The sequence below is a fragment of the Triplophysa dalaica genome, chromosome 16 (assembly GCF_015846415.1).
Source record: "Triplophysa dalaica isolate WHDGS20190420 chromosome 16, ASM1584641v1, whole genome shotgun sequence".
NCBI classification, from domain to species: domain Eukaryota; kingdom Metazoa; phylum Chordata; class Actinopteri; order Cypriniformes; family Nemacheilidae; genus Triplophysa; species Triplophysa dalaica.
The window spans coordinates 3,162,947-3,188,453 of NC_079557.1; the positions used below are offsets into that span (position 1 = coordinate 3,162,947).

At 38.0% G+C, this 25,507-nt stretch overlaps 2 protein-coding genes across 5 annotated transcripts in view; one reads left to right on the forward strand and one right to left on the reverse strand.

Annotated features, from left to right (window-relative positions):
• Positions 1 to 19,989, reverse strand: part of psd2 (pleckstrin and Sec7 domain containing 2) — a 45,265-nt gene extending 25,276 nt beyond the window's left edge. Inside the window, exons 1-4 of one of the 4 annotated variants that reach the window (XM_056769127.1) lie at positions 19,863 to 19,989; positions 5,202 to 5,747; positions 4,049 to 4,254; positions 3,822 to 3,949 (exon numbers count right to left, since the gene is read on the reverse strand). The gene's annotated coding sequence lies outside the window, so the exon portion shown is untranslated. Of the gene's footprint in view, positions 1 to 294; positions 815 to 3,821; positions 4,255 to 5,201; positions 5,748 to 19,862 lie in introns of those variants that run through there. The other 3 variants (XM_056769133.1, XM_056769128.1, XM_056769129.1) reach the window with 3 other exon arrangements.
• Positions 11,856 to 24,507, forward strand: zgc:92242 (uncharacterized protein LOC436899 homolog). The gene is made up of 6 exons (XM_056769134.1): positions 11,856 to 12,005; positions 14,348 to 14,710; positions 19,878 to 20,025; positions 20,507 to 20,597; positions 21,212 to 21,470; positions 23,951 to 24,507. The coding sequence occupies exons 2-6, from the start codon at positions 14,530 to 14,532 to the stop codon at positions 24,109 to 24,111; spliced, it is 840 nt and encodes a 279-aa protein (XP_056625112.1). The 5' UTR covers positions 11,856 to 12,005; positions 14,348 to 14,529; the 3' UTR covers positions 24,112 to 24,507.
• The last annotated feature ends 1,000 nt before the right edge of the window (positions 24,508 to 25,507 follow it).

The following is a 25,507-nucleotide window of genomic DNA, read 5'->3' on the forward strand; positions in this document are numbered from 1 at the left end:
CTTCCTCTCTCTTTCTCTCCCTACCTCCAAAAGAGAAGCAGACCTCATATATAACCTGAGAACACGCTGCATATTCCTACAGTATAGACACTACGGAGAAAAAAACTGCCGGTACAGCAAATACATACAACTTATACTATACATATACTATCTGGCATACGCGCATCAACTCGGGCACTGAAATACTGTAGCATAATAAGTGAAACCTAAAGATTTGATGAAGCGATGCCTGCATTAACCTACTTATAAGCATCCCTGATGAATATATGAGCAAAAGACAAAAAAATGACTTACCACAATAAAAACGCGCCTCAGATGCGTCCTGCAAATGAAGCGGTTTTAAAGCGCACGGGACGTCTCTCCCATGTCATCCAGTCGGATCTATTGCTTTTCTTGTTATGGGGGAGCGGTGCAATACCTTATCAAAACCGAGTCTGACACCTTCCGTTTCTTCTCGCCACCGCGTGGACAGCGCGCACCGACAGACCGGCTGCGCGTGAGCGCTCGGTTTGTGTGCGTGAGTGTGCGAGCTGCGGCGGCTGTCTCGTGCCCCCGCGACGCTATGGATACGCAGCGGCTCACATCGGCGCGTTAAAACAGGGAGTCTGTGGCGACACTGTTGCTCACAGTCTTTCCACATCAATATATAATAAAGCACAATTCATATGGGGCTTTAAAAGAACACTGCATGTAACCATTCAAGCCAATCATTCTAAACCGAGGGCTGTTTGGGGAGACCAGGGCAAGGTGTCATACTTTTAACGGCACACGGGTTTATTTTTTTAAAGTCAATTTATAAACACTTTCAGTTTCAATTTAAAGTATTTTTGGCGTTAACACCATCCGGTTATGTGTGGTAAGTTCACAAAATGGGAACCAGTCACTAAAATAACCCCTTATAGTAAAAAAACATTATAAAAAACAATATATGCTTGGTTTAACAGACAAGGCTTAGTTTAAACTAAGACTAGACTTTAGTGGAATTAGGATATGAAAGGCACTTTTATAAAAATGCCAAAGAAAAAAAACTATTGTCAGTTAAGACAGATCTTATATTCATTTTAGTCTGGGGCTTGTCCTAAGCCTTGTCTGTGAAACCCGGCAATAATGTTTTATATAGGTTTTATTGTATAACTTCAAGAGTTAATTTGCAAAAACTGATTTGTTTTTATCAATAATCATGTTTTGAAAAATTTGGATCTGATATTTTGATTTGACGATTAGAACAATATAAAAATAGACAAAATGCAAGTACACACAAACAAAACTAATCGGGTAAACAGAAATCAAAATTGTAATTAGCAAAAACTACTTGCCATAACCTGACTTAAATAAAAATACCCTTGTCCTGAGAAGTAAGCCAGTCAAGCATTGTTTACCCAAAAACAATTACAAAAATATGAAAATATAATCATTGTTTTAGAAGAAAATAACTAATTTGAGACTGAACAAAATATTTGTGGTTTTTATCTTTGACTCAAAACCTTACAGTTATCTCACACGCCCACAGACCACCCACAATCTGTTCACTACATATTACACACAAAAGTCAAAGATTATCTGTTTTAACTAATCTAATAAACACCAATCTGTCAGTCGAGCAGTTTAAAATGCAAAAAGCACCTTTACCCATGCACAATCAATGACATAAGCAAGACTTTACAGTTATAGCCATTGTGACATCTAGCCGGTGCCCCACTCCTAGACAAAAACATTTGCATATAATCTTGTCTTTTCACCTCTAAAAATTGACATTTGCATATAATGAAACCTTAAACCATATTCCAACCGATAGAGAAAGGCTATTCAAGAGAACAGCTGTGTGCGTGTGGCTGCACTTTGTACCAGAGAATAAAGATGAGCTAGTGTATCGCCCACACTGTCAACCTGATGTTCACCAAGGAGAAAGTGAACAGGAAACCAGTATTAAAGCGAGAAAAAAGAACAATACACCATTCACCTGCGCTAATGGTGCTTCGGGGACCTGAGGTGGGGATCACGGGCACTGCTAGTGTAGTCTGACATATGAGAAAGATTTGTGGCCAGAAATCATAAAATACAGAATCTAGACCTCCAGACACTGTCAGTCTTAATCACTTATTCATTAGACCTCCACCCTCATCCATCCCTTTATCCCATGGGGTTTGGAGGAGGCAGGTTGGGGGGCGGATGGGACATCACGGCTCGACAGCAGGAGGAATCTTGATGGAGTATCTGTGTTGGGAATGTTGCGGTAAGGTGGGGGTATAGAGAGGAGATAAGGTGTTTTTTACGAAGAATATCTGGGGGAGGGGGGAGAATAGAGGAAAGATGTTAAATGAAGTATAAACAGATGGAGATTAATGTCCGAATGAATGAATGGACGGGCAGTTTAGAAGATGTGGAGTGACAGGTTAGATTTGAAATATAAACAAAAAGTCCAAAATCAAAACTTTAAGCTTGTTGGTTTTGTGAGGCATAATAAAGAGAATGAGATTTAATTCCAAAAGACCTGAAATACAACAAACGAGACAAACTGCGGTTATGATGCTATATTGCATTTTTTGACAATATAAAATGTCTGGAAAAGAGCTAAAATTATAAATAAAAGAACAAGAATAACAGTTAAAAATTAATAATTAAACGTTCCTTCCAAAAAATTTAGATATTGAGGGATGTGGTAGTTCACCGATGGATGTATGATGGATGGAGATAGGGACAGAAAGAAATGAATGATGGATGGCAAGAGAATGATAATAAAATGTGATACAGGCGAGGGAGGGGGACTAGCCTCAGGGGCGCTTAGCAAGCGGAGACAGAAGAGCCATGGGACAGTATGGATGGAATCCGATTGGTCATTTGCGAGTCTTCTGTCCAGAGATGAGAATAAAAGAGACGCAGCCGGTTTCCCAGAGGCCTCCCCTGAACCCTGGTCTACTGTTCTCAATAGGCTGTTTTTCTACGACACAAAACATACTGGCTGAGCTCCAGCAGGACTGTTTAAACAGAAACGCACACGGACAGAAGAGGCCTGTGAGATTATAGGGTGCATGTAAAGATGTCTGAGGCGAATGGAGAGATGATTAGTCTGGAGGACAGGACTTGGCGTGATAGCGCAAGGCACTGTGGGTAAAATCTATAGGGACGGCCAAGTGAGGAAAAAAGCTGACTCAGCATCATAGAGGGATAGAGTTATAAAACGAAAGAAACGTCATGAATTTACAGAACAGGAGTGAAGTTAAAGAGACCGTTCACCCAAAAATGAAAAATCTGGCATCATTTACTCGTTCTCATGTATGATTTACTTTCTTCGGAGGAACACAAAAGAAGATATTTTGAAGAATTTTAGTAAACAAACAATCTCCATATAATATGTTTTATATAATAAAAACACTAATCGTAAGAATAAGAAATAGTAATATGAATGAATATCTGAATACCTATCTGAAAGGTATTAAGGGCAGATTATTTCATTAACGCTTTTATGAAATGAGGCATTTGAGGGGTTTAAATACATCCTCGGTCTGCTGGAAATGACTGGCGTGACGTCTGGTGACAGAAATGTCATATTTAAATGTCATATTGTTTAGCCGTAATAGAGCGAACAGATCAAACAAAGGGTCTGACCGTTTATCTCAACGACAGTGCTGCGATCTTCACACATTAATTAGACGAATACAATAGCATCTGATCACCCTTTGTTTTCTTTGTTTCATGTGTGCAAGTACGTGCGTGTTCGAGATGACACAAATGCCTCCGCACACGATTGCGTGTCACCCAGACTGCTGACGGTGCTGCACGAAGAGAAAGACATGGCAAATCTCTGAATTGATCCACTGTACCTTCACGGGTTTGTGTCTGCTTCTGTGTTTCCATTCCTGACGGGATGTGAGGCTCAGACATGCAAAGCCGGCGCATGTGTGTGTGTGTGTGTGTGTGTGTGTGTGTGTGTGAAGGGAGAAGACAGCAACTAAAGATGTAGAGAGAGGAAGAGAAGCACATTCTGACATTTACACGTTATTGCAGCATCCTGTTACAAAACACATTACATAAAGATGTCAAACTCTACCTGTCAAGTGGAAGAAATTGACAGGAAAAACGAAAGCCACTTTGGGGAGCAGAAATACAAATATTGAGGCTCATGAGAGTGTCTGTGCCAGACGGAGGGACACAATTATGGCTGTCCAATAATTAGGCAGTCAGCACGAGTTACCGTCAGAAGACACAAGAAGCAGATCTGACACGCTGCTTTATATATTTAATTAGCCCACAGACCTGATGAAAGAGAAAGTGTTGAGGCGTTTTTAAAGTTATTAACACTGCCATTATCACTAACACACACACAGATGCACATCATAACTGATGGGGTGGAAATATTATTGCAGCGTTTACCCACATTTATAAATAAATATAATTCATTTAAATAACCACAGCAGTGATCAAAACAAGATTTTTGCTGCCACAATGTTAAGGAACTGTGGGAAGTTGCAAGGGCATTGCTATGCGGTTGATATGAAGCCCTGGGTGGTTGCTAGGGCATTGCTATGCGGTTGATATGGAGCCCTGGGCGGTTGCTAGGGCATTGCTATGCGGTTGATATGGAGCCCTGGGCGGTTGCTAGGGCATTGCTATGCAGTTGATATGGAGCCCTGGGTGGTTGCTAGGGCATTGCAGTGTGGTTGATACGATGCTCTGGTTGGTTGCTAGGGCATTGCAGTGTGGTTGATACGATGCTCTGGTTGGTTGCTAGGGCATTGCAATATGGTTGATATGAAGCCCTAAGTGGTTGCCAGGGCACTGCTATCTGGTTGATAGGATGCTCTAGATGGTTGCTATGGTATTCTGTGTCTAAGATCGCACTAATCACACTGGATCCACTGGAAATAAATCTTGAGGCTGATTGACTGATGCCACTACAAGAATCAATATGCTCACAGAGAGAACTGATAAAGGACTTAGGTCAGATGAAAGAGAAACATGAACTCTGGTTCCAGTGAAACCGCAAACAAAAACAATCAAAGAAAAAAGAGAACGTTAGAGAGTAACTGGTTGACCTTGCCATCTGGAGCTATTCACACACACACACAGACGTCAGGATATAGCTTTCTAGACAGCACGGGCTGTCAGTTTGGCAGTGATGTAGTGGAGGATGGGTGTTAGTGGTGTACAGTTTGAACCAAACCCTAAAAATCCCCTCCAACTCAAACACTGCACATGCTTACCCATAATCCCACAGTTTGAGATGTATTAACATCCATTATGTGCTGGCATGGACCATCATAGGCCATAACTGATCATTGACCTCCATACCGGCAAACTGCTGTTAACACACACTGTACAGTGCGTCAACAAATCTGCTGCTTCAAATGTTCTCCTGGTCTGCATCCACACAACCATAACTTAATTAAAACACAAAGTAAAAATGTTTCACCATTCTGTTATAACAGCATATAACAGTCAAAATAATTTGTCAACTTATTTGATGGGAATTCATCTTTTTTTAAGAAGCATTTAAACCTAAATCTATATTCCTGTGTCCAATCTACAGGTACAAGTATGTTTACTTGTTAGTCGATTCACAAATTAATTAATAAAAAACATTAAACAAAATGTTATAAAGAATTGTATACATAAATATCAAAGGCTGTAATTATTTTAGATCTCACTGCGTCCATTTCACTGTGAAACCTGTATTGGATCTTCAGCAGACCAATTAACAGTCAGCCAAGCAGGTTGAAAGCATCTCGTTGTTCCAGTGATGTCACTTCCTGCAAGAGACAAATACAATACAAAAGAGTTCAGACTTTAGCTACATTGCTTCGACAATACATAATCATTTAATTATATTAGTTAATTCTCAGGTAATATCATGTGTATACCAGAAGTTAAGGAAAGTCTAGCATGAGCTGTGTTGGTTTACAAGAGATACGCCGCCATTCTTCTCACATAAATTCAAACACAGTGAAGGACCTTTAGCAGATCAATGCAAAAGAAATGATTTCTGCGTTAGTGTCATAAATCCTTATGAAGCAGTGTACCCAGGTGCATAAGCAGAAACCTAATCGTGTTTGCACCGAGCCGCAATAATATTTCTGACAAAAGACAAATGCGGTTATATACTGTCTCAGGGGCAACAACATAAACAATCGTTATGCGGCCCAGACTTAACTAACGGTAGACCTCCGCAAAGAATCAATAACTGATGAGTAGTTTTATTTAAATTAACAGTTAATACACATTAAAATATGAATATATAATAATATAACTATAAAGTTAATATAAAATAAATTTTTATATGTGACCCTGGACAACTAAACAAGTTTTATGGGTACATTTTTCGAAATTGAGATTTTCACATAATCTGATGTATGAGTTGTTAGAATCTGGCTGAGATGCAACTGTTTAAAACTCAGGAATCTGAGAGTGCAAAAAAATCAAAATATTGAGAAAATTGCCTTTTAAGTTGTTAATCAAGGGCACTGTGGCAGGTCATCCACTCACAAAAATAAAGTTTTTATATATGTAAGGTTGGAAATTTACAAAATATTTTCCATGTAACATGTCCTTTACTTTATATCCTAATGATTTTTGGCATAAACGAAAAATCGATAATTTTGACCCATACAATGTATTTTTGTATTTTTCTAAAAAATTTCCCGTGCTACTTAAGACTGGTTTTGTAATCCAGGGTCACATATTATAACCAAACACAGAACGAATGTAAAATTCGGGCCAGGTGCATGTGTACGATGAAACCGGCTATACTTTACAGTGCAAAAAGCAATAGCCTCATCTTGGTGTATCATTTAAAAAATATATATATTTTGCTGTTAGGAAAATTGCCAAAACAAAATATATAATAATAACGTTAATGAATAATGTTGGTTAATGAATCTTTACTTTAATTTTTATTTGTTTAGATCTTTGCTTGGTATAATTCTTTCCCACAGTTTGTTTGAAAATCCTGTCCATGACTGTTCACTAAATAAAATACCATTCACCACAAGGGGGCGCTGTTTATTTGTAAACTAAACACATGACCACATTGCTCTATTAATAACTGACTGGGTAGGAATTCATGTGATAATAACTACACATTTCATAACGCAAAGTTGCATCTATTTTTTAATCTAATTTTAATTTTAAATGAGTCATTTAGCTAATGCTCTAATCCAAAGTAAACACATTTTTTTCTTTTAGTAACCAGTTTTGATCTTTGACCCTTAACCCTTTAAATCAGTCTAAAATAGGGATACACCGATATGTAATTTTTGGCAAATAAAGATAACCGATAATTATTTAAGACTGGAAGCCAAAAATTGATATATTGGTCGATATACAGTCTCTTAATATTAATATAACATTTTCTTGTTTGAAAACATTCACCACAGAACACAAGGTTGCCATTAGTTCTTTTTTCCCTGAAAATCATGTACCAAGCCTACTTTACACTAGTTATAGATTATTTAACTATTAAACTTTTCTGGTATGTTTATTTAATAAGCTTATTAATGGTCTTCTTCCAGAGCAACCCAGAAAAGTGTTCTAACTAGCCATATGTCATACAGGTGTCAAGAGAGAAAGCATTCTGTCTTTACTTTGTAAAAAAATCTTTACAGATTTATAAATATCTACACACTATAACTAATCTGTTTTGCTAATAGCAGTAAGTGAATGATCATGACGAAAGTACTGTATTGGATTTTAACTGTGAGCAGCGTGCAGCTGAAGTGGTTTAACCAGAGAAAACTATTTATAATTTATCGGCTAATTTTATTATTTATTTTATTGATGTTTCAGACTCTTTTGACTAGGATGCACTATAAATTATCAGCCATATCGGTAGCTGATACCGATATGGCCGATAATTTATCGTGCATCCCTAGTCTAAAGAGTCTAAAACATCAACGACAGACAAAGAGTTTCAGTTTCAATGTAAAAAACGCACCATGTAACTCTGTTCTGGACATGTTCGTTGTGCAGTGTTTCCTACAGGCTGTCAGTATGCAAACACAACGAATGACCCACACAGATGTCTTTCTAACTCTCTCACGGTCATATTTATATAAACAGATATAAACTTCAGAAATCGTTTTGTGCCCACTGTCTCATTTTTGACGGCTTTGCGGCAGTTAAACTCAAAAGAAACCGCACGCGATTTGGCAGTTACTGCAATGTTTTATGCGCAGTTTGTCAGTGAAATACTGTTAATTGCAGCTGCATCTTGAATCCAGAGGGCGCTCTCGCACAGAAACTCAAATGCTCCATAGAAGAAGTACCTTACGTATTACCTACAGGAAATGCCGTCTTCCTATCTGCATCTGGCATCTTACTATCACTGTTTTTCAAGCTAATAAAGTATATTTATAAAGAAGATGTTTGAGGGGTAATGCTTTTTTAAATGCACGTTTTAAGCGAATCAAACACACAGTGCTTTTTAGATGGAGCCACAGATCACAGAGCCGTGCTTCAAGAACAAGCTGCGTACCAAACATAATCGCATAGCTACCACGGTTTAATCACGATTAGAATGGGAATTGCGATTAATCGTGCAGCCCTAGACTCAACCAAGAGATAAAGCCAGCAGGAAAGAAAAAAAAGCTCTAAACTTCCCTGATGGTTAGATAAGACCAGTTAGACAGACACTGAAACTGAAACAATAAGGGCCTCGATGCCATTACCAAAGAACAAACATTTCCTTGAATTGGCCACAGAACGACATTTTCTGAACATCTGTCATTCCAGAAATCATTTGACCGAAGTTTCACAGCATTATCACTCACTCTATACTCAAACCTCATATACTCTTTGAAATGTTGCTCTGGAGATATGAACTATAACTGCTGAGCAGACATAAATCTGGAGTCTGCAAGGACATGGCTTGAGTCATTACCGAATTACTCTCTTTCGTTTGGCTTTTGTTGTTTGAATACAGCCGTTGTTGTCCTGAAACAAACTCCGGCAGATCATTGTGCCTTCGGGTGTTTGAATGCATTCACAAATCCATACATGGTTACATCTGACAAAAACATGTCAAGGCTGATATCAAAAGGAAATAATGTTGTTACGTGAAGAAAATAATTAGTACCAAATTAAACCAAATTAAAATGTAAACATTTCCATTGACATTATTCTTATGATAATTCCCTCATATTCACATTACTGTGATTCTCATCCGGGGCAAAAATCAAAAGTTACAGTAACACTGTGAAAAAAAACTAAAGTTGATCACAAACAACAAAGCCCCTGAGCTCTGACACGTCTCTCTATGCAAATCTCTTTATCCAAACACCTTTATACCGTAGAATTGTTTTGAAAGTCAAATATGGTTTACAGAATGTTGTGTGAAACATTGTTCATATGTACACCGTGAACCCGAAAGTTATACTGTGCTTTGTACATTATTGTATTGGTACACACACACGTACAGGAAAGTCACATGGAGCGATTGAAAACGAGGGGTGTGAATCACATGAGTCAGGCCAGGGTAAACAGGTCAGTGTTTAGTACACATAAGACACACTGCCTGTTTGCCAGCTCCAGTTTTTCCACACACCCATAAAAACAATTCTTAAGCATTACATTACAAAGGTAAAAAAAATCTCAAGAAAGTCCTACAAGGCATTTGTGGGAAAGTCCAAGGACTCTTTGAAATGAATTTGATACACACACATACAGTATAATCTTTATATGTGCGATTAAACACCCGGCTTCTTCAAAACAGCAAACATAAAGTATCTGTTAAAGAAAACACAGTAAAAGTGTAGCTTTAAATACCTGAGACTTGTTGTAAAATAAGTAACTTTCCTTATTGAATTAAAGTGAGTCAGGATGGGAAATTACCTGTTATCACAAGTTAAGCACCATTATTTTCCCACAGACAAATTAATCACCTTTACTACATGTTTATCTGGCTTTAATCTGTTTGAACCAGAGGTAAATGAATTAAAGGTAGCATATCACCTCCTTCCTTATACCTAATCTCCTTTTTCTTCTTTATCCAGGAATCCTGAGGACAATTCAAAACACATGCAGAGTAGATTTCACCATATAATTCACATCCTCATAGCTCTGTCCTTGCAAACACACACCTTTGGGACATTAGATTTTGTTAATTTTATATAAGGCTGTTAATGTATTCTATTCCCTGGTCCTCCCCCTAAACCTAACCATTACACAAACACATCCTTAAATGACATGATTTGACCAATATAGTTTACCAAAACATACACACGGTACATCCCCAATCTCCATCGCAGATCTATCCAGTTCTATAGTTCAATAGAGATAGTCATTTGGGTTCTTGTGATGCGCAACATCTGTGTTCTGGTCTGTGACTCGTTTATTCCCCATACTGTCTGTGAGACATGACATCACGCATGAGTAAAAAAGTTTATTGCTTAAGTTTAAAATCGTATGTAAATAAGTTTTTACAACCCATTAAATTAACTTTGAATTCAACAACTGTATGTGTGTGTAAATGTGTATGTATATGCTAAATTCATTACAACGTTATTGAGACATAAATATTGACATTATTTTATTGAGATGAAAAAGAAGCTATTTACCTGAATTCACCAAATAAAAGTGCTAGAAAGCTTTCTCAAAAAAATGATGATAATTGGTAACAACAAAACTTTATATTTGTTAACTTCTGAACTGACAATAAACATTACTAATACAGTACAGCATTCTTTATTATTAAATATTTAGGAGGATCCTCTGACAGAAAGTTTTGGATCACTAGATAAAAATGTTTCTCGTGACCTTAAAATCTCATGTATAATGTTTGAAATTACTCATGTAGACCAAAATATGTTTGTGTCAACATATTCATTTCTTTCATTAGGAAACTAAATTTGTTTTTTGTTCAATTTTTCAATGAAAAATAAAGCAGCCAATAAGAGTCCAGTATATGCAAATTTCTTCGGTACTGTTTAAAAAGCCTCCTAGCTTGAGATCTCAAGAAGCTGAATGATAATACGATTTAGCAAATTCTAGGCAAAGGGTGACTACTTTGAAGATAATGAAATATAATGTAAAGATCATTTATTTTGAATGCTTTTAGTCACAGCATAATTCTGTGTTATTCCATGGTTTTGATGAGTTTACTAAAAGCGGAAATATATAAATAATGAGTGAGTGTTTTCAGAGGTGTATAAAGACAATTCATAATGAAGTTTTATGTTTTTATCTTAGAATGAGCTATTTCTATCTACATACACCGCAGGCATGACATGGAATTCGCCGTGTTGTTTCTTGATTAGACCTAAACAGACAAACTGCTCTACAGAGCCCTTCTTGTAATTACATTATCTCCTTCTGTAAAGAGGCGAAAACAAGACAACATCTTGGTTCTGTGAGAGACACCGTCGTGCTTCGAAAGGGAGGGGTGGAGTGAGCCGTTGGTTGCAATTTGCAACCTCGCCTCTAGATGCCGCTAAAATAGTTCATTTTGAAATTTACGAATACAACTAAAAATTTGATTACATTACTTAATAATCTAAAATGAACAAATAATAAAAAAACGAATTTGTATTAACGAACATTAACCAAGATTAATAAATGCGTTAAAAATACATTACTCATTTTTACTTCATGTTACAAACGCATGAACTAATGCTAAAGCAACCTCACTGTAAACTGTTACCAAACTTTTTAACCATCCACATAAAGCAAAACTGTCCTTATGGAGTAAAATATTTTATTTATTATCTGTATTTCCTTGAAATCTTTCCTTTTTCAAAAGCTTTTAAACCTGCAACTGATTTGGCAAATCAAATGTGGCAGTGTTTGTTATGCCAATCTAGGACATTCAAGGGAGTGAGAGAGGGAGGGAGGAAGTGAGAGAGAGGGAGGAGACAGGCAAGGAGAGTTTGGGTGAGAAAGTCTGAGAGAAGGAGGGAGAGAGAAAGAATGCTATGATGTCACACCAGCCCACTCGAATACAAAAGCGGTGTAAAGAAAGACACACATGCTCCGTTTCCACTAACACAACTCAACAGCACACATTCCCGGCTCTCTATGTGAGTACTGCTTTACTTTTTCACTCTCTCTCTCTCTCTCTCTCTCTCTCATTCTCAACGCACTTTATCAGTGTTCAGCAGTCTCTTTGTGCTCACGTTTAAAGCTTTTATTGCCTTGCTCTCATTGTTCTCTGTATTCACTAATTCTCATGTACTGAAAAATAAGAGATTATTTTGGTAGATTCTTGATCTTTCTAACAGCTGTTTTCTCTTCAGCTTTTTTATATTTTGTTGTCCCTTTGGCAAGCTTCATTACCTTTTGTTTCCGTTGCTGTCTGTCTTTGTGTAAATGAGTCATGCTTTTGTCTATTGTCCATCCCTAACGTATCTTAATCCAGCCGAATTCAAGTCTTTGCAGTTGTTTGAGCTGCGTATCTGGTTTTTGTAGTTGATTTTTAGATTGTTGGATTTAGTAAATTTAGTTTCATGCACTGGGCATTGTAAGCCATCATTTGAAATGAAGAGGACTTTTATTCCCATAGGAAAATCTCCTATTTTTTGCTCTTTTATAACTTTGCAGACTCAGTAAAACTTCTCAAATGTTTCTTTTAAAATCCACTTTTTACAATAAACACCAGACAAATGTTGACATACAACAGACCCGCAGAACTATTTGAGAGAATGTAGAAGGAATGCATAACTTCTCACGAGAATGAAAGCAGTAAATTTAAGCAAAACTCTACATGTATCCTCTGTTGGGTCTAGAAGAACCAGTTAGGTTATTAAAGATATTTGCATTCATGTATTGCTCAATCGTTAACTTGTTTTAAATGGCTTTGTGGAAAAACATGCCTGACGTCTCCGATTGATTCTGAGTCATGGCAGTAACAATACTATGGTAAGATTAATAGCCAAAAGACAGCGAGATAAAGACATGACGAAAAAGGGAGATTGTGTTCGTGTCTTAAGGAACTAAAAAGCTGAAGGCCGCACAGAGAGTCTTATACAGTGATGGAGCGACTTCATCAGGGACTACATAAACCGAACGAGACACAGAAGAGACATTCTCATTTAGTTCAAGTTTACAGAGGCGGCACAGAGACAAGAAAATCACACACAGACTCAACACACGCTGAGCTCTGCTGTAAAACAGACCCCTATTGTCAACACAGAGAACGAATGAAGAGCCGAGAGTCATATGAACGGCAGCCGCGTCACAAACCCCCAAAGAGCAAAGCACACAGCTGTTCGGCCCCTTTAACCGACAGAGAAAAAGACAGATCTCTTTAATATATCAGCTGTCTTTCCAAGACAACAGGGAGATTAAAATGAGAACAAAACTGAAAAAATGTGCCTCAGGCATGTGTCCTGTGGAGTTTCACAAACTTTGTTCACACTTGCCAAGATTTCAAAGTCTGCCATTAAAATTAAGAGGTTTCCTCTGAAGAAAACATGGCACAAATGTTTTGTTTTTATATCAACACACTTAATACGGTTCTCATTTGAGGTTAATTTCCTCAACCAAGTTTGTCCTGCTGGTTTCTTCAAATCGCTGATGTCTTTATGAAACCTCATATCACCATATTTGGTGTTTTTTATATTTTGGTCATAACTGATTATTATTAGTAACCCTCTATGTTTGGAACTGGGTTATGCATATCTAACCAATATACAGTATTAAAAAGTGCTTGTCAATTTTGACAACACAGTATTATTTATGATTTAAAAGGGAGCATTCTTTCCATTTCCTGAAAAACAACGAATTTGGACATCTGAGGTTTCGGAAGGACAGCGATGATATGAGAAATATAAATAATCAGTTTATAGCAGCAAAGCACAAATCATTTGTTTGTTGATTTGTTATTTAATTGAAAATGTTATTGGATTGCATGATCTGTGGATTTGCAAATCTGAGAACAATTTGAAGCACATTGAGATCTTCTCTGTAAAAATAGGAAACACATGTCAGACTCAGGGGTCTTTAACTAAAATCTGGAATACCTCATTCCCTTTTAAGTTCCTCTTATTTTAAAGGCTATCAAGCTTTCAAAAGTTGAATTTCTACTTAAACATAAAACAAAAACATTTGTCCGTCAATATCTTCCAAGAGCTCCAGAAGATGTTTTAAACACTAAATCTACTAAACGTTTACTGCATATTAACAATTGTGTGAAAAATCTAACACGATGTTGATGATTCAATAAAAATACCAAAATACTCCATTGTGTCTTCCAAACCATGAAAGAGCTAAGCAATAAAACCCCTCTCTTCTCTCTTCTGTTGTTGTGAAGTGATATCAGGGTAATAAATCCAAAGATATAAGGCGGTCAACCATAAAGCAAGCCCGAAAAAATGGCAACAGATGCTGTAATTGATCTCTCATATCTCTTTGTTTCTTTCAGACTGGAATCATATGTTCAGCGTGTGGGACAAGAACAACCATCTCCGTCACAGGACCTAAAATGCCAGCAAGATAAAAGCAGCGTTTGTTTGAGTAAAGGCCAACAACGATTAACAAAAAAAAAGAGCTGGACTCTTTAAAGGACATCATCTTGCCCAAAGATCCCACGCACAAACCGTCAACATGCTGCAGCAAATACTAAAAGACATGTACATCGATCCAGATGTACTAGAGGCTCTGAACGATGAACAGAAGAGGATCTTATTCATCAAAATGAGAGAAGAACAAGTCAGGCGGTGGAAAGAAAGGGAAGAGAAAGATGCAAAAGAAGGGATGAAAAAAGAAAAGCTGCGCGAGAGGAAAGGTATGAATTCACACCCATACTAAAAATACAATCACATCTGTCATTTTGTAGGTAGAACCGTCAGTACAAGACAATCATTATTTACAAGACAGACAAGCATGCATTCAGATCTCTTTGACAGGTAATATGTGATTGGGAACGAGTTGTTGGTTTATAATTTGCGTGCTTTTGGTTTGGGACGTCATGAGCTATCAACCTCGCAGAACCCGTTCTGGAATTTACTCTCTGTGGTGTGTACAGGTCTGAGGTTTTCGTGAGAGTATTTCATTGTAACTGTTGCTGAGCTTTTCAATGGTTGCTGGATTCAAATGGTCAAGGCTTTGAATGCACTATTTAGCTACATGCACACATCAGCAGAATAAGTTGTCAGTCTTGTTCGGTCTTGTTTATTTGCGTTTACGTTAAGAGCTGAATAATTATGCAAACAATACTTTAGCAGTGAACACCACACACACAGTCGTCTAACAACATTGTTTGGGAACAATAGCACTGCTATTTCTAAGAGATTATATTTAAATTGAAAAGTGTGAAATAGCCCTCTTTCTAATGTTATCAACCTCACGACAATGAACCAGGACACAAAAACTGTTTTCAATCCACCCCTGTTTGCAGTTGTACATGCATCACAATTTGACTGTCACACACACCTCCCAAATGCTAACTGCGTAAAAGATCAAACCATCAAAAAAGAAATACAATACATGCCTATATTCTACAGTCGAGATCTGTCAGGCATTTAAGAAACTCAAATCCAAACATCTTTCATGTGTGGGCATACAGTAACCATCTGATAATGACGCAGTTGGCTTAATCTCTTCCATTCTAGCAAAGCAACCTAGAAGGAGGTCAAAAATAGACTGTTATAACAGAGACTCCCTTAGTGATGTCAAAGAAAATTCATACCTTGCGTCAATTTCAACTTGAGCGCATAGTTTTGAGGTCAATGGAAATGGCCTGTGAGCGGGAGGAGTCGCGTAACATGACCGCAAACATCATACAGCTGCAGGGGTGAAACTAGCAGCCCATTCCAACTTCAACACTGAACTTGCAACACATCACAATCCAAACAACATAACACTATATTCAAATGCAAATCACTAAGAGGGAGATTACAGTTTATTATTACACAGCATCAGTGTTGGCATGTTAATGAATGCCGTTTTGGACACAGTCTCGATGATGCTGTTACACAACAAGGCTGTAAAATCCTGTAAACATTTCATGCTTTTTTAACATTTCAAGGATGTGTTTTAGCCGGGGCAAGGAATGTTTGCAGGAAGCACAACAGATGCAAAAATAGATAAAAATAACATTACATAACATTATTGTGGTTTAGAAGTAACAGAGTTTGTGTAAGAGTACACAGTTAAATCGCCAGTGTTATTTTTAAAACTTTGTGGTGTATATATAACCCACAGTTAAATTAACACTTTTAAAAATGTTAAAGTCCCAGTGAAATTATAAATGACAATTCTTATTTTTTCATGAAATATCGCAGCGTTTACAGTTAATAGCTTATCAATGTGGGTTGTTTACTTTTTAAAATTCATGTACCCTCATAATCTTCAGTTAAAATCTGAAAATGCTCTTCCGCCCTGAAATGACCCATCTCAAATGACGTAAACTAGACGGCTTGGGCGGAGCATCCGTTAACTCTCCCCTTCAACGGTCAGTTTACTACCATCTCAAAATCAATGCAACAGCTGTTTTTACATATCCAACCAATTCGCACTGAAAAACGCACTACTTTTCTCCGATTTGAACAATCGCAACTTCCGTTCACGGGGACTGTAATGAACTAACACTTACTGAGAGTTCAACATTTAACTTGCGGAGTTAATCAAACATCTCGTAGAAATGTTAATCCTTTTATTAGTGCATGTAAACAACACTACCTTAGGTTTAAATGAGCTTAATTTTACAACAACTAGAAATGGTAATCTAACAAACAACAAATAGTTCAGATGAAAGTTGCTATATATTGCTAAACTCATATTTCATTTTTTTGCCAAAATATTAAAGGCACAGACATGTTACGCAATGTCAAAACATAACACTGCCAATAAAAACAGTCAAATACACAGCATACATATGAACTCTGAATGGCTTAAAAACGTGTTCACTCAACAATTAAAACATAACAAAGCTGCGCAAAGGCACAACATCCATATTCACATTTGGTCCATATCCAATTGAAGGTCATAGTGATAGGATGCTAATCAAGATTATCAACAACTGCCTCTAATTCTTTACCATCAACCACTCTGACTGCATTATGGCGAACAACTCTGTAACAAGTTTTTCAACTACAAAAATAAACGTTTTCAACCAACACAAGAATGTTTGTGGTTCTACTGAAATCAAAACTTCACATTGGGATTTCAAAACATCCCATTCATTATGCCTTTATGAGACCTTGAACCTGGTTCACAGGCTAAAAACTCACAGTTCACCTGTCAATGATGGAATCCAACCGAGCAGCATTTCTTGTTTCACATGAGCACATGAACGAATGTTCTTTTAACCGTTTCTAGCAATAGCACTGGCATCTCCTATCGCTCATACTTCAGCTTCTGTTCCTCAGCAAAAACGGTCAAATCACATGATCCGCAAATGTCTTTGAACCTTAAAAAATGTTGGGTTGTTTTGATGGTTGGGTGAAATATGAAGATTTTCTACACTACCGATCAAAACTTTGGGACACTTACTCACAGTTGTTCATATTCTTTCCACATTTTAGAACAATAATAAACTCAATAAGCAAAATTATGAAATCAAACAAAGGGAACTATGAGAATTATGTTGTAATTAGAATTTGCAGAAATGTTTTCTTGTCTTTTTATCTAGCAGCTTCTTGATGTCTCGCTCTAAAATACTTTTTAAACCATTTTAAAGGAGTTTCCATCTATTCTGTGCTCTTATTGGCTGTTTATTCTTCATTATTCAGTCAAAGTCATCCATTTTAAAAGCACTTTTTATTAAATGAAATGTTAGTTTTGTCATGAAACAAAAATATTTGTTTGCAACCTCAGGTTTTTGTCTACTAAACTAATTTAAGCATACACTTTCAGATCAAATGTTTTATTTTGTAATAATGAGAAACATTTCACTCAAGTGTCACAAAACTTGTGTGCATGTTTTACCCGACCTTGGGTTGAAACAACCCAGCATTTTTTAGAGCGTTGGCTTTTGTGAAGTTAAAAATATTTAACCTTTGAACAAACTGAGTTGAAATGAGAAACATATGACGGCAATTCTCATTAATTACTTTTGACGTGAACAGAATCATATCTTTTTTGCTCTATTTTTGCTCTTTTGACACACAACCCACAATGTATACAGCTCAGATCTATTACAGCAACACTATGAGCTGTTGTTCTCTCTCTCTCTCATTGTCTCCCTTGCCCCAGAACTATAATCTGTGTGGTCAGTTTCAGTTGCCTCAGCTCAGATGAAACTGTGTGTCAGCCATACGTCACCGTTTGGACGAACATTACAGTAGTTTAGATAAAAACTGTTTAAGTTTCAGGTGTAAGTTGTCAATTTTGTGCAAAGACAAACAAACTAAAAACAGATCACCAGGACTTTGAACTGTATCGCTCACTGGTTTGTAGCCCACTTGAAAAAAGAATCAAGAATTAGATTTTGCTAATATCGAGTTGTTTCTCCCAGATAGAAGTGGGACTAAACTGAGCAAATAGGTCCTCTGAATCAGTTAAATGTCTTTTTGGGCTACAAATTCAAATGAAGAGTTATTTGCATATGCTGACATAATACAACATGATTAAATGAAAGGGATCAGATCACAGAAATTAGTAGAACTACCACTACAAACACATATTATTTCTTTGCAAACACCTATGTAAAAATGTATAGGATGTAATGGATAAAAGCGTCTGCCAAATGCATAAATGTTAATGTAAATTAATATTTTACTACGATCTCATGTCAACAATTCTCTTTTTCAGGTCAGTTTTAATTTTGTCCAAAGGAATTTTAAGAGAAACATTTGAAGGAAAGTCTCCATTAAGCAGCTTTGAAAAAACAAATCACTAATACAAGAAAAGCTTTGTAAATCTGAACATCTGTGGTTGTATACTAACGGTAGTGGCTGTTAAATATAATCTCGCCAGTCAGTTCGGGGACATGGACTGCCTTGTCAGGTCATTGTGTTCCAAGAAGCACACCCTTTAAGAAAACGTACACATCATCCTGTCATATCACCTTTCAAATACACAAAAACACACATACTTGTGTGTGTCCTGAGCCCTGTGACCTAGGCAACAAGCAACACACAAATACACACAAACAGATCCACTACAAGCATGACAATACATTGCAGAAATAATGTGCGCTCGTTTTCTTTTATGTCATTTCAAGAAAAGACGCTAAACATTTCTGAGATTTAACATGAACCCTCTGTAGATATCATTCCCCGGGCTGGCAATGGTGTAAGGTCGCTTGATCTAAACCCTGCTACTTGCTAAGCTGATTCTGTATGCCCAACCTGGAGAACCGGTTCTTTACGCAACACTTTCTGTCCGAGCTAAGGTGTAAGATCCTCCCTTGCATGCAAAGCGTCAAGGAAACGTTCCATTTCACATGGGGAATATTTACAGTTTCATCTTTAATTGTTGTTTTCTAGGTGATTTACATAAAGTTTAAATCATTTACCTGGTGAACTATTCCCCTACAAGTCATCTTTGTACGCATAAGCTCCTGACGTATATGCTGTTCACACACCATTTCATATGCCTTCAAGGTTTCGTGTTATTTGAGAAGGTTAAATCACACTAAAATAATGATGAGGGAGGCTGAGAGTCACGGTTTCATGGACTAGTGAAAGTGCATGTGAGTTGCGTTGAAGATGTTTATAATGTAAGTGTTATATGTATAAGTATTGATATCTACCAGTGTTTTACATGTACAATTCTAAACTATTTCTCAGAAAGAGAGAGAGGGTAAAACTTGGGTTTCCTTCAATGCCACAGCGCCCTCTGATGGTCGAGAAAATGCATTACCAATAGGATGACGTGGGTTGGCTTTTATGACCATAAAACACAAAATGTACAAAGTTACTGTGTCTCATTGTCCTTGCTGCCAAATTGCAGCATTAATAGTCACAGATTTAAGTTGTTAAATTTATGCATACCTGATTTCTTCTCAGGTCCTTGTAAAACCGTGAGCTGGCTGCTGGGTAGCGACGGCGACGTGCATGTGTGCATCATTGGGGAATCAGACGACCTTAAATCTCCAAAATTTATTTTGTCAGAGCTGAGGAATAAGACAACAGACAACCTTAACAATATCAACAGGTAATAAAAAAAAATATCAATACTACAAGGAAGAATTCAACATGCCTTACTGTACATTACCCTGCTTATTACAAGTCTGCTTAATAATAAAACAGACATGAAATATTAACTTTAGTTTGCATTATTTTATTATAAGGGAAGATCTCAGAGGAATATGGGAGACATGTTACTAGCAGAGTGCATGACACTAGTTGTCTGGTGCAACAAAGAGTTATCATAATAATATAAAAATACAGAGCTAGTATTATTTTACACAAATATTTGACTGTTGAATGTAGGATTGAAAAATCTGATTAAAGGGAATCGTTTCCAAAGATTTGTGTAATAAACATCCTAATAAACATACTATGTTAATAACACAAAAGTACTGTACCCAAAATATTTTAGATTTACTTTGTCTGAATTGCAAATATAATTGGAATCAATAGTATTTCGATCTCAGCCATGTTCAAATAATATAAATGTTTCTCTTTGTTTGTAGAGCAAACGTGGAAACTGTAAACAACGGCCTGACCAAAGCCAATAGAGCACCACAGACCAGCACAGAAGCAGGGATTCAACTTCATCTCAAGGTGCGTGTTTGAACCCCATGCTGATAATCTTAGTATAAATAATAAACAATCTATTGAAGAAAATGTAAGTTTGGGTAGGGGTTGGTGGCACATGGGGATTAAAAAATAGCTTGAAGTATCAAGACAGAAAATGTGTGTGTGAGTGCATGTTTACCTATAGTTTAGTGAGTAAACAATACAATGAAGTTCCCACTTTTAAATTATAATTTAAATAAATAGCAGGATAAGTAAATGTGTGTGTATACATTTTACTAGTTGTGCATAAAAGTGATATGACATTTTTATGTCACATGCGTTCAAATGAATCACAATAATGTGTGCAGGACATTCATAATAAAAACAGCAGTAGTTAGATGTGTGTGTGTGTGTGTGTGTGTGTATGGCACGTGTGTGTGTTTGGACGGGCCGGAGTCCCCTGAGCAGATGGTTCAGAGCCTGGGTAGAGAATTAAACGCTATCAGATGGCATCAATGCCCCGGTGCCAAAGGGAATACACCGAAAACACACACATACCCATTCGAACACTAAACTACAACCAATGTTCTAGGTCTCTGAGCTTTGTCACATAAGTATTTGTTACCATTTTCAAATGAGTTTCATCCAATCTGCCACAGAAACCAGAGGACCTCAGTCATTCTGGAGCCGACTCAGACAAATGTAACCAGGACAGCGGTTCATATCAGTCTACTGATGACACCAAGGCCCAAACAGAGGACTCGGAGACGAATATCGCCGAGGTAGTAATCGGCCTTTACAAACCACATTTCAGCCACAGAGCCGCAACATTAGCAGAAACCCTGAATGAGGTCCGATTGCACAGAGCAATGAAAGACCAGCTGTCAACCACAGAAAAGACACACACACCATACAAAGGTACGTCTAAAATATGCATAAGATATACATATACGTGTAACCCATAATTTCTTTATCTTTTTTTTCTGTTGAACACAAAAGAAGACATTTTGAAGAATGTAGAACAGCGAACACTTCTGGGGCACTTATGACAATCATTGTATTTTTCCTACTATGGTAGTCAATAGGGGGCAAAATCTGTCTGGTTATACACATTCTTACAAATATCTTCCTCTGTGTTCATCAGAACAAAAAAATTATACAGATTTGGAACAACTCGAAGGTGAGTAAATGATGAAAGAATTTTCATTATTGAGTGAAGCATCGGTTTAATGAAAAAGCTAGATTGAGGGAGGAATCCTGGAAGACTTTTGTGCCAATGAACGTGAACAGGCCACATGCGCCATCTGGTGGATCTCTGGCGTCATTGCGCAACCAACACGAGACAAATACATCCTGCGTGCGCCGTGCGACCTCTAGAGGGCACAACAAACATTACAACCGTTTCCTTTGTTTACCCTCCATACTTTAATATTTTAAAACAGGAAACTTTCGGCTGTTGTACTTGTGTGATTGAAATGCTGAATTGCGTACAGACCAACACCGTATAATCAACCTTTTATTAAGGAACAGCAACACAACATGATTGAAACATTAAAACGTACCTGAGACCTTGTTTGCATTCGTGAGGTCAAATGTTGGTCATGTTTTGTTTCTCGTGAGCACATATACTGCGTTACATCCACGTTTGTTTTATTTTGGACGGCTGTTAAGTGTGGTTTGTGTGTGAGTGTGTGTGTTTCAGCGAGAGTGTAAGTCAGCGTGTGTTTGTGTGCTCGTGCGTGCATGTGCGCGCTGGAGCGGGAATTTGTGCTCATCGCCAAAGCTGATCCCACGTTTCCATAGCGACGGCATAACGCAGTCAGGGGGTCACGGCTGCAGGGAACGGCCGAGAAACATCAACAGGAACTGCGGCTCAACTACTGAGACGGAAAGAGAGAGAGAGAGAGAGAGAGAGAGAGAGAGAGAGAGAGAGAGAGAGAGTCAGCTCTGCACTGAGAACGAGCGTCGTGACAAACCTGGATTGTTTCGAATTCAACCAAAGAAATTGTCTAGTTTTGTTTTGTCTAGTCTAGTATACTTTTGTCTTTGTTTTCATTTTCGCTGCGGCAAGTCTTAGTCGTTTTCAAACGTGAATGTAAAAGTATAAAATATAAACGTAATGGGTGTGAAGCAGATTTGGGCCAATGAGATTCCACTGTGGGCGGGGCTACCCAAACGAAGCTTCAAAAAAGAACCCGATTAACGTTCTCTAATATTCAAAATCTTTTGAAGTGAAAGTGAAACTAAAATAAGTTAAAATTAAAGTACAAGTATAGTGTTTCTGGTTAAAATGTGAAGTGCAAATCGATACAAACTAATTGATGATAGGCCTTCGGGGAGAGGGAGGAGCTAGTGGTGCCTCACTGAATTAATGCATAATTTTTATTGTAAACATTACATAAGAGATAATGAATGAAGAGCGCAAATTCATACAGCAGTCACATTTTTTGTGTACAAATTCTCACATCACTACCGGTAGTCATTTTTTGGTCGATTCGTCTACATCTCTCAAGTCTAAATGACTGGTTGGACGTTGAGCAAGTCCACACTGCGAACGATTTCTTGTGCATTTGCATCGATAACATTGGATCCATTTTAATTGTCTAGATTCTGGCACTGCTTGCAGTTTATACAAGGTCGGAGAGGTTTGATTCAGGTGAATGTGACGAAAGACCCCAGTATCAGTGCGAAAGAAGAAAAAATGATGTGAATCTTACAGGAAAGGAGTGAAGGGGTGACTCCGGGCTCTGTTAACCCCTCAGGGAGAATCTAAAAATACAGCTCTCCCATGAGTCTCCGCAGCATCTGTCTATGAAGTCAACCGCAGTCCCCATAAGCGATACCTCATTCTCTCTCTCTTTTCATCCCCCCACCTCAGTCACCCCCTTCACTGATTCCCTGACCACCTGTCTCACCCTGTTTAACACATTCAAATTGACTCATCACTCCCCCAGCCTTTACCCTCTACCTCACTCTCCAGTTATTTGCACCCGCTTCGTCCTTTACTTTCTTCTTTTCACTTTCTTCTCCTCTACGTGCTTCCGTTCTTTCACTTCCTCCTCCTGTGACCTCTAGACCTGCCCTGAGTGGGTGGAGGGGAGGATTGAGAGAGAGAGAGAAAGACAGCTGTGGATGTATTATAATCCCCGGCGGGCTGGTGTCAGGGGTCTAACAGCTTTTTAAAGTCTGTGATGATTTACTGAGAGCCAAAGTCTGGTAATCACCAAATTCTGCTTGATTATTTCCTTAGTCTTGACCAGTCGTGAGGTCATTGTGGTTCTGGTAGGCCTTTCCTATGTCGACAGTGTTGTTTTCATAAAACAAAACATATTGCAGTGTTCTCAAAAAACAATCAATCAAATATCAATAAAGTGCATGTTGTCTTTATCTCTCTACAGGAACGGTGAGAATGAAGAACAGCAGTGGGACGTCAGGCAGTCGTGTAGCTCAACTCAGACAAACCTTCAACACCACAAACGCCAACGGGTCCGCCCCCCTTGTCAAACCACCAATCCCCAGCAAGCCTCTTCACCTAATGACCACCCCCTCCGTCAGATAAAACACCTGAAATATAGAAACGTCTCCGTGTATCCAAACAGCAGATAAATGGACTATAAGAACAAAAAAGACTTATTCGCCTGAGCGTATGAGCAGATGCAGGTGTGGACTCAGCTGGAGACTGAGTACGGGAATTAAACGCTCTTTATGACCCAGCTCAGACTGATACGCTTCCATTTTCACACTATGTTTACAGAGGAACACGCTCTCTGAAGAACTCACATTTTTTCTGTTGCCTTGTCGGGATATTGTCTGTGTGATGGTTTCATTCCAACTGTTTCCTTTAAGGGAGAAAGACCAAAGGTGTTGTCTACTGTTTATAAAGTTACTGGTTAATCTTTTGCGGTTGTAAATAACGGTGTCCTATTGTATAAAATAAAATGCTTATTTTAACAGCGTACATTAACAGACTGTACATCATAGTTTTAATCGTACGATTCATCGTAAGATTTAATTTCTTCTCATGTTTAGTAAACACTGACAATGTAGATATCAAGCAATTTTCAGATAGTTAGATACTGAAATGAAACCTTCCAGAAAATCACCAGTCGTCAATCAACATCCAAAACATTTTTCCATATTATCACCACATGTTTGGCATCTCAGCAGCATCTGGTTCATGACGGAGACGGTCAATCATTCCAGGCGGCGAAACAGCAGCTGGTATAGTTCTCATCTGTGCTTCCGACCGGCCGAGACAGACGCCGGCGCGGGTCCGTCACGCTGACCCTCTCATCTCAAATGCAGAGGAGTTAGCGACCTCTCGCTTATCTCGCTCCGTTCCTTCCTCCTGAAGCATCATCACAGGTGAGGGGAGGGACAGAAATAGATGGAGGACAGATAAATGGGAGCTGATGGGAGGAAAGGATGAAGTAGAGAAGAGGTATAGGGAGTCGTGAATCAAATTAAAGATCGATTTTAGCTTTTTTTTTTAAGATGGCTTTAAAGGGAAACAATTTTTTCTTATGGCCTAAACACTAGTTAAAGGTGCAGTTTGTAACAATTTTACAGTAAAGTCTCCAAAAACCAATGTGTTATTTCATTTTTTCAGTTGAGTACTTATCTCTCGAATGTTTCCAACTTGTGAATTGTTAGAAAATCTGTATTTTAAACAGTGACACAGGGCCTAGCAGTCGCCTGTCAATGGCGTCATATGAACGTTACCCTTTGTTACATCTTTACTGACGTAGAAACTTGATTAACATGATTTCTCGTTCCCGTCTGATTGATGGCCATCCGCGGTGGAGTTGAAGACAAAAGATCCCATCATTCCCCACTCCTTCACAGCATCATCAAGCTACGCCATTGTTGTTGTTTGAATGTGCTTTCTCTTGCGGCGGATTTTACAAACCGTGGCTTTAAGGTTGAGTACTGATGTGAAGCTAGGGTCTAAGTCT